The sequence below is a fragment of the Lactuca virosa genome, chromosome 4 (assembly GCF_052849685.1).
Source record: "Lactuca virosa cultivar CGN04683 chromosome 4, Lactuca_virosa_CGN04683_v6, whole genome shotgun sequence".
Classification (NCBI taxonomy): Eukaryota; Viridiplantae; Streptophyta; class Magnoliopsida; order Asterales; family Asteraceae; genus Lactuca; species Lactuca virosa.
Genome location: NC_136429.1, coordinates 510049389 through 510062489, shown reverse-complemented (window position 1 = coordinate 510062489; position 13101 = coordinate 510049389). Strand labels below are relative to the sequence as shown.

The following is a 13101-nucleotide window of genomic DNA, read 5'->3' as shown; positions in this document are numbered from 1 at the left end:
TGAGAGGCGTAATCAGACCTTGTTGGACATGGTTCGTTCCATGATGAGTCGAGCTTCGCTACCAATATCATTTTGGGGGTATGCCTTAGAGACTGCCGCCCATATCCTTAACCCAGTCCCTACAAAGAAGGTTGCCAAAACACCTCACGAGATGTGGACTGGAAAAGTTCCCAATCTAGACCACATCAAGATTTGGGGTTGTGAGGCTTTTGTGAGACGCGGGACTCACAATAAGCTCGACCTCGAAGTGAGAGGTGTATTTTCATCGGCTACCCATATAAATCCTTTGGTTACATCTTCTACAAACCCAGTGATAATGTGGTCTTTGTAGCAAGAAGAGGAGTCTTTCGAGAGAGAGAATTCATAAGCCAAGGAGACAGTGGGAGGCAAATTAACCTTGAGGAAATTTAAGAGTCAAGTGGTGAAGGAACCTCAAACCCTAGCCCTCAACCTGAGGAGGAAACTCCTGTTGAGCCAATTGACAAGTCTGAACCTCTGAGGCGTTCCACAAGGGTTAGGAATGCACCTGAGCATTATTATGGCTTGCATATTACTGCAGAAGGTGAGACACTTATCAGTGATGAGACATTGGTAAGTCTGGATGAACCTAACAGCTATGCGGAAGTCATGGCAGGCCCCGAGTCTGCCAAATGGAAAGAGGCAATGGACAGCGAGATACAGTCCATGTACGACAATCAAGTTTGGAACTTGGTTGACAATGTACCAGGTCATAAGACAGTTGGGTGCAAATGGATTTTCAAGAAGAAAACCGACATGGATGGTAATGTACACACTTACAAGGCACGACTAGTTGCAAAGGGTTATTCTCAAACTCCGGGAGTTGATTATGATGAGACCTTTTCACCAGTGGCCAAGATTAAGTCTATTAGGGTTCTGTTAGCCATTGCTGCATTTCATGACTATGAAATATGGCAAATGGATGTCAAAACCGCTTTCCTTAATGGAAAGTTGGCTGAAGATGTTTACATGGTTCAGCCAGAGGGTTTTGTCAGTACAGAGTATCCTAATAGAGTGTGTAAGCTTGAGAAATCCATCTATGGATTGAAACAAGCACCTCACAAATGGAATCTTTGTTTCGATGAGAAAGTCAAAGAGTTTGGGTTTTCGAGATGCGAAGATGAATCTTGTGTATATGTCAAGGCTAGTAGGAGTATAGTCAGCTTTTTGGTATTGTATGTGGATGACATACTACTCATAGGAAATGACATCCCAACCTTGCAGGAGGTAAAGTCCTGGCTTGGGAAGTGTTTCACTATGAAGGACCTTGGAGAAGCTGCCTATATCCTAGGGATAAGAATTTTGAGAAACAGGAGTAAAAGACTAATTGGACTTAGTCAAAGCACCTATGTGGACAAAGTGTTGAAAAGGTTCAACATGCATAATTCCTAGAAAGGTGAGTTACCTATCCAGTTTAATGCCAGACTGAGTAAAACTCAGAGTCCGAGTACATAGGCTGAGATAGCTGAGATGAGTCGAGTACCATATGCTTCCGCTGTAGGCTCGATCATGTATGCTATGACTTGTACTCGTCCTGATGTTGCCTTTGCTTTGAGCATGGTCAACAGATATCAGGGGAATCCTGGCAAGGCTCACTGGACAGCGGTAAAGAATATTCTAAAGTACCTGCGAAGGACTAAGGACTGGGTCCTTACCCTTGGTGGGAGTGATGACTTGAAAGTAGCAGGGTATAGTGATGCTAGCTTTCAGACTGACAGGGATAATTTCCGCTCTCAGTCGGGCTGGGTCTTTACCCTAAATGGAGGGGCAATTACTTGGAAAAGTTCCAAGCAAGATACAGTGGCTGATTCCACTTGTGAATCAGAGTATATGGCAACAAGCGAGGCAGCAAAGGAGGGTATATGGCTAAAGAACTTCATCAGAGATCTTGGAGTTGTACCACTATAAAGGAGCTAATGGAGATTTTCTACGACAACAATAGTGCGGTTGCCTTAGCCAAGGAACCAAGAGATCATGGGAGATCCAGACACATTGATAGAAAATATCACTTCATCAGACATCGAATAGAAGAAGGAATCCTCGTGGCAAAGAGGGTATCATCGGATGAGAACCTAGCAGATCCCCTCACGAAGGGACTGACTCGGGTTAAGCATCTCCAGCATGCTCGGAGCATAGGGCTAAAGGATGATATTAGTTTTTAGTAGTTAGATAATTTTGAAATTTGTAAAGTGTAATTGACATTTGATGATAAATAAAAGCTGTTATTTATGAGTAAAGTGTTGCTATCTCTTGTCAATCGTTTACTATTATTTCTTTTTTTGCATGTTTTGACTTCCAGAATAATTATGTTATGGTATATATCATATTATTCAAACTCTCCACAGTCGATCATATGTTGGAAGTAGATATGAATCAAGACTGTCATGGGTTGGCTTGTAGAGGTCTAAGATGTTAGACAAAGCGGGGCTACAACACTCATGAGTGCTCATAAGTTCTGAGTATTGGATTCAACCCACGCTCACTGGTATCACTTCATGGAATTTATCTCGAGTGATCGTGAGACGGTAATATCATATAAGTCTTCAAACCTAGAGATATGATTTATTGCCTATGAGTTGGTTATGCATTGATTGCACGAAAACGCATTGGTAACTCGATGTTATAAACCGTGCCTTTGTGTGTAATTCAACAAGTAGTAGAGCAAACATATGAGTCGAAGTTTATCTGTTCCTTCTAGGATTAGAAGCGATATCTGGGCCCCTCGATGATTTTGTTTTGACCTATGTACCGGGCCCGGTCAGAACTAAATTGATGTGTTCAGTTAAGTTCTATGTCAAACAAATCAAAAATCGGGAAACAAATGCTGGACAATAAGCAAGACCATGTTCCATGTATTTGTCCGGTTGATATCTAGAACAGAGGATTATATGATCACTTATCTAAAATGGCGCTTCATAGTTCAACAGAGTTTTAAGAGCTACGATTGCTGATCGGTTCCTGAAGTCATACTTGCAACTATAGTTATTAGACTTATCTAAGTGGGAGACTGTTGGAGATAGTGTCTAAGTCCATAACTATATTTGGTATGTACTTGAACCGACCCGACATGGTCCATTTGAGTTGCACTTCACCCGAACTATTTACGGATAATCTTTTGAGAATAGTATAAGTTATGATTTATTAATATATTATAAGTTCTAATATATTAATATAAAATCATATTATTTAATTAGTGTTGATCTATAATTCATTTAGAGATCAAAAGTATGACTAATTAAATATGGGCTCTTGTATTTATATAGTGTGGGCTAATGCTTATTTGGAATGGGCTAGGCTTGCATGGAAAGTCCATGGATACTCCATGGAGTTTTAACCCATGGATCTCATGGAAATGAAAAGACATGGGTATTAGGGTTTACATAGATGTAACCCTAATCTATCACACTATATAAAGGAGGCTTTGGTTCTTGAAATTGCACTAGTTGATGTGTGTAAACTAAGAGGGCCGATTTCAAGAAGGTTGTGACTATTCTCTTAAGTTTCCAAGTTTGTGGTGATTTGTGACTTCCATTTGAGGCATCCACACTATTGGTGCTAGGCTCTCAAACTCCAAGAAATCAACTACAACTACAAGGTAAGTAGTTCTACTAGCTTTATTTGATTCAAGTACCCCATGCCATGCTAGTTAGGATAAGAACCTTGGAAAAATAATTATTTGCATGTATCTTAGTCAAACATAGATCCAAGGTTTCTAGGGTTGCATGTACACCATAGGAGTGTTAGAATGCTCAAAACCCTTCAATCGCATCCTCCTTTTCTATTGTGAAAACCATTTGAAAATCATTTTGAAAATATTTTCCTTAGTTTGAGATTGGATTCATGAGTGTTCCTCCAATTCATTAAAACCAAGGCTCTGATACCAACTTGTAACAACCATAAAATTCATAAAAATTTAAAACTTTTTAAGCATTCAAAACCATTAGTTATTACAAAATGTTTTCAAAATAGTTTCATATCAGAGTATCCCAGAAACCAAAATCAGAACATGTGAGGATGTGTACGGTCACGCCTTCGCCTTCCCACGATCATCAGAAGTACCTGAAACAATAATCGATAAATGTAAGCTCGAAGGCTTAGTGAGTTACCCCCAATATACCGATACATAATAGACAATACACATAATGACAGCATGTAATGGGTCCACAGCTCAACAGACTGGATTACCCCTGAGCCCACATGTTATAACTAGCAAATTTAAGGTTGAGATGGTGTTTCATGTACAACAAATTCCTCTATGTAACCTTGTTGCACCATACTAATAAAATTCAAACTACAATGTTATTCGAATTCACGTGCATACATTGTGATTCAAGTTGAAATATCCTCATGAAAGCCTAAAACTCGATCCAATATCTAAGCCGAATCAATTTTGGGCCTTGGCCCAAGAATTCTCGGCCCAACACCTTATTGGGCCGAAAACTCTTTCCTTGGGCCTTATTAGACCGAAAACTCTTTCCTTGGGCCTTAATGGGCCGAAAACTATTTCCTTGGGCCTTATTGGGTCAAAAACTTCCTTTGGGCCTTCCATTGTATCTTAAACTCTCGTATTGGGCCCAAATAAGCCCGAAAGACATACATATTTTAATGGGCCGAAAACCCCTCCTTTTTGGGTTTTCCTTTGGCCGAAAACTCCTCTTATTTGACCCAATTACACCCAAAAATCCACTACAATCTTCGAAACCGCAAACCTTTATTGGGATTAGGGTGTTCTCGGCCACCCTTAAAACCGAAAACCCTTGAGAAGCCTTAAGCAGCAAGCCTCATGATTTCGGATGGGATTAAACAAAAAAAAGAAAGAAAAAGAAAAAAGAAGACCAAAATACCTTGCCACCTCACTTTTACCCCTCAAATAACAAGGCACTTAACCACCATACTTCCAAGCATGTATCACCTCAAGCATCCAATCAACAAAGTCAACCCCCCCTCTTATACCCTCGGCCAAAACACACACACACACACACACCTCACAAGTTCATTTTTCACTCACTTCACTCTCAAGAAAAATCCTCCCATCTCTCTCTCTCTCTCTCTCATTTCGTGGGTATGTGCTAGCTTCAAGGATTCTTCTTCAAGTACTCATAAACTTGGTAAGTTCTTTGTAAAACTTTAGTGTTTTTACATGTTCAAGTTAAGATCTCCATGTTTACACACACTTTTGTGTGTAGTCTCTTAGAACATCCACCATTTTCGAGTGGTCTTCAAGTTACACAAGGCTAGACTCAACAACTTCTTTCTTCTTCTTCTTCCTAGCACACAAAATCAAGGTGAGATTTATACGCCACTATTTTCGTGTTTTTCATCTTTTTTTGGGGGGAATACCAACCAAGTTTTGTTTAAACTTTAGATATGTTTACATGCACGTATGTGTTTATGTAACAATGTGCTTGAAATGTTGATTATTCCATTCTAACATACCATAAACTCGAGATTTATAAGCTTCATGTTGCTAGATTAAGTTTATTCTTTGGATAATTTCATATACCATAGTTATGAGTTGAAGATAAAACAAGTTCTTAATTAAAAAGGTTCTTAATATATGTTAAAAACCATAAAGTAAACGTTAATAACATATTTGTGTTATAAAAGTTTTGTGGCCATGTTTGTTTCACCCAAAATGGCGAAAATATGGGTATTATACTCAAATATGTTTAACTCTTGGACAAAAGCACTTTTAGCTCTTATACTTTACACAAATATTTGAAGATAATAGAACTCAAAGTTGTTATATGTTTTTTCTTAATATATGTGTAACAAGGTTTTCAAACTAGATATGGTGTGTTAAACAAACTACAAAACTTGATTATTTTGCTAAAAATAATTTTTACTAGTGAAATAGTCGTAATAATGTTGTCACTATTTTAACGGTTTAAAACCTAGAGTATTATGCTATTTTCACAACATATATTACAAATAGACACATCCATTAATGATTATTTATCAAAAGTGTTATAAATAATTTGATCTAAATGGTATACAAACAGAATTTACCACAGAAGAATGTGCGTGCCATAATCTGCCATCATAAAGCCTTTAAAGCATGAGTAATAAACTATATGTCATAAAGCTGTAAAACGCGTGTCATAAAGCTTCAGTGATAAATTTACACTAGAAACGTCATTTGCGTTATTCACTAATGTGAGTCAAAATTCGCGTAAATCTGTTAAGGCTCTTGTGAGACTCTCCTTCACAGTACCTACCTAGCGTACACCGCAAGTCCTGTAGTTATAACCGGAGTCTCCTGGAGGGAGAGTGGGGTAATTGTGTATAGATCTATACGAGGTTGATGCCCCCACACCTGAGCTGTTCGCTACAGCTAGACGGGACCAGTTTAGGGTGACAAATATCTTACCGAAACCGACGCTCGAAGAACGTCATGACAGGCACACCGGTCACATCAAGCATGGTTGTAGCGACTCACATAGAGAATAACAATACAATTTTCGGTTTAGGGGAAGCTTACACTTCACCGGTTTTAGTAAAATATAAAAATACATATTATTTTCTAGTATACGGTCCATTATACTTTTGGTCTTAGGGTTTAAGACTACAGTTTTTCATGCATCAGAAAATATTGGATTTTATGGGAACACACTCTTTACAAATACAAACAAAAGAAAACAAAGGACATGCATGCATATATTCACGGTTTTAGAACGAGGCTTACAAACTATTTTTATAGAAAATATTGGATTTTCTGAAAGTACTACGAGAACTATTCTAAACAAGTATAAATCATTTTATACAAAAATGCTTATGAACTCACCAACTTTTTAGTTGACGCTTTTCAAAACAACTTGTATTCTCAAGGATCCAGTAACAGGTAATAAGCTCTGCTATGAGATCAAGCGGTGCAACCTTATGAAATTTTATTTTATTTTTTGTCACTTTTGTGTAACTGATGAACAAGTACAATATGTAAACAATGTAAGTGTGTATTTTCAATGTATGTCACTTGTAATGCTATGTTTCATTCATATTCAATTGTTATGATACTGTACAATGACGTCATCCGCCCCCGGATGTTTCCGCCGTCCTGGTTCGGGGGTGTGACACCATAGTATGAGTCTGGTATGCCCTCCCTGGCCCTCAGCCTACATCTGGATTGCTCGTGAGCCCACAACATAAGTATGGCTTGCCCCATGGGCCTACAGCTTATGTCTGGCTTGCTCCTTTAGTCCTCGGATTGGAAAGTAATGACTAGCCCTCAGTACGAGTCTGACATGCTCCCCTGGCCCTCAACTCGTATCTAGAATGCTTTAGGAGTCCTCAGTATGAGTCTGGCGCGCCCTCCGTGGCCCTCATCTCATATCTGGCATACTCCAGGGTTTGTTGGTTACAACACGGAGTAGTACAACCACAACCCATCCCTCACAACATGTCGACATATAACAGATAAGTGCACATACAGATAATCAAACAGTATCATAGGTAGTCCTACAGATCTACCAAACTAGCATATCAAAACTAGCATGCATATCTAACTCATACTCAGCATATCAACAAATACTACGATATCAATCAAAATGGCCGATGTTGGTGCCTTAGACCCGTTAGTATAGTGAGGAGAACTCACCTCACACTGTCGAACTGTACTGAAAGGTCAACTCCCAAAACACCGCTCCAAACTCAAACACCTATAACCACCATGGAACCAATTTCATCAAGACCCAATTTACTAAAATACCCTCAGAAATCAACTGGTCAACCCTTGGTCAAAGTCAAAGTCAACGGTCAAGGTCAACAGTCCATGTTGACCCAACTCGTCGAGTACAGCTCACAGACTCGTCGAGTTCTTCCAGAACTCAGAAAGTCGGGAAAAACCCCAACTAACTCGTCGAGTTATCCCATCAACTCGGCGAGTCCACTCAGAATCCAAAAGTGGGAAAACTCTCATCCAACTCGTCGATTTGGCTATGCAACTCGTCGAGTTTCTTCAGTCCTTTTCTCATTCAGATGCTTTCAAGTGAAACTAAGCTTCCAAACTGTAGATCTAGCTTCGTAGGGTGTAGTTATCACGCAAAATTGCTAACTTTACGTGCATGCAAGGCTTCAAGATGCTAACACACACAAAAATAGCCTTAGGAAGAGGTTTTGGACATGGAGGAGAGCCAAACCTTCATAAAGCTTGAGGCTTTATGTCTATAAGGCCTAGAGGAGTCTAGAGCTGAAGTTACATCTTCAAAGCATGCTCCAAAACCAGAAATACTTCAAGAATAAGCTAGAAATGGCCCTAATCTCTTGAATGGAGAGATCTAACAAGAAAAGGATCAAGGTAATGAATTTTTAACTTCAAATGAAAGCCAAGACAAAGTAGATGCTGGATCTACAAGCCCCTTCTCATTCCAAGCTTCTAAATCTTCAAGCCTCTTCAATAAAATGCACCAAAACACACACTTTTAGCCTCACACACACACACACACTCAAAATGGGGGTTAAATCGATTAGGGTATGCGTCTGGATGTGAAAAGGTGTTAAGGAGGCTGAAAGGAGGACTTAAGGTCCTTTAAATAGGGATCAAACCCTAAAAATTAGGGTTTTCCCATTCAGCTCCTACTCGTCGAGTTGGTGTCCTCCAACTCGTCGAGTAGGTCCCATAAATCACATGGCCATTATGGTCTCTACACGACGAGTTGGGGCCTCCAACTCGTTGAGTTGCCCTGTACACTTGAATATAAAAGCTTAAAATTTTATACCTGGGAGTCGGGATGTTACAACTCTCCCCCACTTGAACTAGACTTCGTCCTCGAAGTCTGCTTCGGTGAACAACTCTGGGTAATGCTCCCGTATCTCTGCCTCTGGCTCCCAAGTCCACTCGGATCCCTTCCGATGCTGCCATTGTACCTTCACCAAAAGTATCTCTTTGTTCCTCAAGATCTTCACCTTTCTTTCCAGAACAACCACCGGTCTCTCCACATAGTTCATGCGATCATCAACCTGAATGTCGTCCAATGACACGACCGCATCCTCGTCCAATACACACTTTCGCAACTGCAAAACGTGGAACGTACTATGGATCTGACTGAGCTCCTATGGGAGATCCAGTCTATAAGCCACCTTGCCAACCCTGGCGATAACCTGAGTGGCCCAATGTATCGGGGACCTAACTTACCCCTCTTCCTGAAACGGATCACACCCTTCCAAGGTGAGACCTTCAGCAACACCATATCGCCGACCTGAAACTCCAACTCAGATCGGCACCGGTCAGCATAACTCTTCTGCCGACTCTGAGCATTCTGTAATTGCTGCCTGATCTGTTGGATCATCTCTGTAGTCTGCAGAACTTCCTCGGTCCGACCCATGACCCTGTGACCAACCTCATCCCAACAAACTGGGGTGCGACATCTCCGTCCATACAACAGCTCATAGGGTGGAGCACCAATACTGGAGTGGAAGCTGTTGTTGTAGGAGAACTCTGCAAGGGGTAGGTAGGAGTCCCAGCTCCCACCAAAGTCAATGACATAGGCCCTCAACACAATCTCAAGCTTCTGGATGGTTCGCTCACTCTGGCCGTCTATCTACGAGTGATAAGCTGCACTGAAATGCAACCACGTGCCCAATTCCTCGTGGAACTTCTAGCAGAAACGAGAGGTGAATCGAACGTCACGGTCTGAGAGAATAGAGACCGGCACCCCATGGCGAGCATCGATCTCGCGGATATACACTTCGGCCAATTTCTCGGCCGATGAACTCTCCCGAATGGCCAGAAAATGGGCACTCTTGGTCAGTCGATCCACGATGACCCATATAGCATCAGAACCCTTTGCTGTTCGTGGCAGCTTGGTGATAAAATCCATCATGATCTGTTCCCATTTCCACATGGGAACCTCCAGAGGTTGCAGCTTGCCATGCGGCCTCTGATGCTCGACCTTGACCATCCTGCAGGTCAAGCACCTCTCGACATACCAAGCGATCTCTCGTTTTATGCATGGCCACCAGTAACTCAGACGCAAATCTCGGTACATCTTGGTGGCTCCCGGGTAAATAGAAAAACGAGACTTATGAGCCTCCTCCTGTACAATCTGTCTGACTCCACCAGACATCAGAACCCATACCCGCCCACAACGGGTCAACAATCCCCGACTACCCTGCACAAATCGGGTGATCTCGCCTCTAATCCGCTCAAGCTTCTAGTTCTCCTGCCGTGCACCCTCTGTATGAGCCTCTCAGATCAATCCCACTGGTGGCGAATCCACTGCTATCCTCATACATGCTGCTGGGATAGAAGATCCAGCCGACTTGCGGCTCAGGGCATCCGCAACCACATTCGCTTTACTCGGATGGTAAAGGATCTCGCAGTCATAGTCCTTGACTACATCCAGCCACCTGCGCTTCCTCATGTTCAGGTTCGGCTGATCCATGATATGTCTCAAACTCTTGTGGTCCGTGTATATGGTACAACAAACCCTGTAGAGATAAAGTCTCCAAATCTTGAGAGCGAATACCACCGCTCCTAATTCCAGATCGTGTGTGGGATATATCGTCTCATGCAGCTTCAACTGCCGGGACACGTAGGCTATCACTTGACCTCTCTACATGAGCACCGCTCCTAGTCCTGTGATAGATGCATCACAGAAAACCACAAAATCCTCCACTCCCTCGGGGAGGGTCAAGACTAGAGCCTCACAAAGTTGCTGTCTGAGGGTCTCAAATGCCGTCTGCTGCTCAGGGCCCCACCAGAAATCCACCCCCTTCCTGTCAGAGGAGTGAGGGGTACTGCAATCTTGGAGAAATACTGTATGAATCTCTGGTAGTACCCTGCCAATCCTAAGAAATTCCTGATATCCGAGGGAGATTTCGGAACCTCCCACTGCATAACCGCCTCGATTTTGGCCGGATCGACCGAAATCCCATCCTGGTTAACAAGGTGTCCAAGGAACTAAACCTCTCGTAACCAGAACTCGCACTTCAAGAACTTGGCATAAATCCATTCTCGTCTTAGAACTCCCAATAGCTCACGGAGATGCTGTTAGGTCACATTTTTTTGGTTTGGGCTAGCCATCTATCTTTATGAGTCTTGTAAGTTTGTGTCTTGTATTTAATGGGTTTATGGTTGGGTGAACTGAAAACATGTTGTTTTCGGTTCAAGTGGTGTTTGCGGCCGTGAACCCGTTTGCGGTTCACCGTTCCCTATAAATATGTGTCAGTCTTGTCAGTCTGCACGACAGTTGTATGTGTGTGCGTTCCATTGTACCTGACGTTTACTGCTAATACAAACGTTTGCAACTTGGAACTTCTTGCTTCTACTCCTTCTTTTGCTTATTGATTCTAGCTTGTTATTGTTTGATCAATGATTGGATCCAGATTTGAGAACTTAAAATTGGTATCAGAGCCAATCCAGTGTCAAAACAGTTCAAGCTACGTTTGCGGTTGGAGTGTGTTCTTCGTTTTTCGTGATCTTTCAAGCTCTGTTTCTGTGGTTTTGCTACTGTTCGTGATTTCAAGGTCAAAGGGATTGAAGATCTACTCGAAATCAACTATTTTCATCAACTTCTGAGAGTTTTCGGCTACAACTGTTCTTCCGTTTGCTGCCGTAATCGCGTTTTCTGCCACAAACTCATCACGTTTACAACCGTAAACCACCTTTCAACAGCAAACAACTCGTTTTCGAATGTAAACTGCATTGGATCGCAAACCGTTTTCGATCGTGAACTGTTCTCGATTGTATAACCGTATATGGCCATAAACCATTTTTTGGTCGTGAACCTCCTTTGACAGCAAACCTTGTTTTCGGTTGTGAACACCTTCTATTTTCAGTTGTAGTTTTATTTTCAGAAATCAAGAAAAATAAAAAAAAATTTAAAAATTTAAAATTCAAAAATGGAATCACAAAACTTGAAGTCTCATCAGGAATTGGACACAGTTATGGGAACTACCACCAGAATCCCACGACTTCTATCTGCTGAAGGATTTCCTGAATGGAAATACAGAATGGAGAAATACATCAAGATGAAGGATTTCAAGATATGGCGCAACATTCTGAAGGGTCCAATTAGAATCACTACCACTCTTGCGAATGGAGCCCTAGTTGAAAAAGGTGTGGAAGATCACACTGATGAGGACTTTAATAAAGTTGAAGAGCAAGAAAAAGCTTTGGCAACACTTACAATGACACTATCCCCTGATATAGCTCAAGGATTCAGGGAGTATACTTCTGTCAAGTCACTGTGGGAAGCTTTAATTGAAGTGTATGAGGGAAATGAAGACATGAAGCAGGGCCATCAAGACATGCTCAGACAGAAATTCAACATGTTCAATCATGTTCTTGGAGAAACACTGGAAGCCCAATTGCAGAGATTTATCACCCTCACTACTGAGATGAGTTCTGCTGAAATTTATTTGTCAAGATCAGAGATTAACAAGAAATTGTTGAACTCCCTTCCTAAGTCATGGGACATGAATGTCGCTGTTATCAAGAAGACAAAGGATCTGAACCGACTCAGTCTTGCTGAAACAATGGCAATCATTGAAGCCTGTGATCTTAATGACAAGTAAAGGGAAATCAACCATGTGAACTCATATTCAACTGCAAATCTTGGGATTTCGTCAAACAATGCTTTTTCATCCTTTTACACTCCACAAAGTCAAACTTTTGCTGTTCCACAACCAACATCCAATGTTGTTCCACCACCCATGCCTTATCCACAACCAACATTCAATGTTGCTCCATCACCCATGCCTTATCCACAGGTTGCCTCATCCTAAAAAACACATGTTACCACCTCTGCTCCAAAGGAAGCTGGCGAGAATATGGCCCTTGCTTCTGGTTTGGTAAATTGCTACAATGCCTTTGTGGCTGGAGAATTGCCACCCCATATTTCTTTCGCTGATCTTGACCAGATTCACCCGGAGGACGTAGAGGAAGTGGACATCACTTGCCAGATTGCTATGGTTGTTTTCAGGGCTAAGCAATTTGCCAAGAAAACTGGAAATAATAATTGGGGGATGAATGGCAGAGAAAAAGGTTGGATTCAACAAATGGAAGTTGAGGTGCTTTAACTGTCATGAGCCTGGTCACTTTTCTCGTGAATGTACTAAGCATGATAGAAGGGAGAATCGTGAAAG

At 41.6% G+C, this 13101-nt stretch overlaps 1 protein-coding gene across 1 annotated transcript; it reads left to right on the top strand.

Moving 5' to 3' along the window:
- The first annotated feature begins 11856 nt into the window (after nt 1-11856).
- On the top strand, nt 11857-12531 carry LOC145107042 (uncharacterized). The gene has a single exon (XM_079043925.1). It carries the CDS (start codon nt 11857-11859, stop codon nt 12529-12531), a length of 675 nt encoding a protein of 224 aa, XP_078900051.1.
- The last annotated feature ends 570 nt before the right edge of the window (nt 12532-13101 follow it).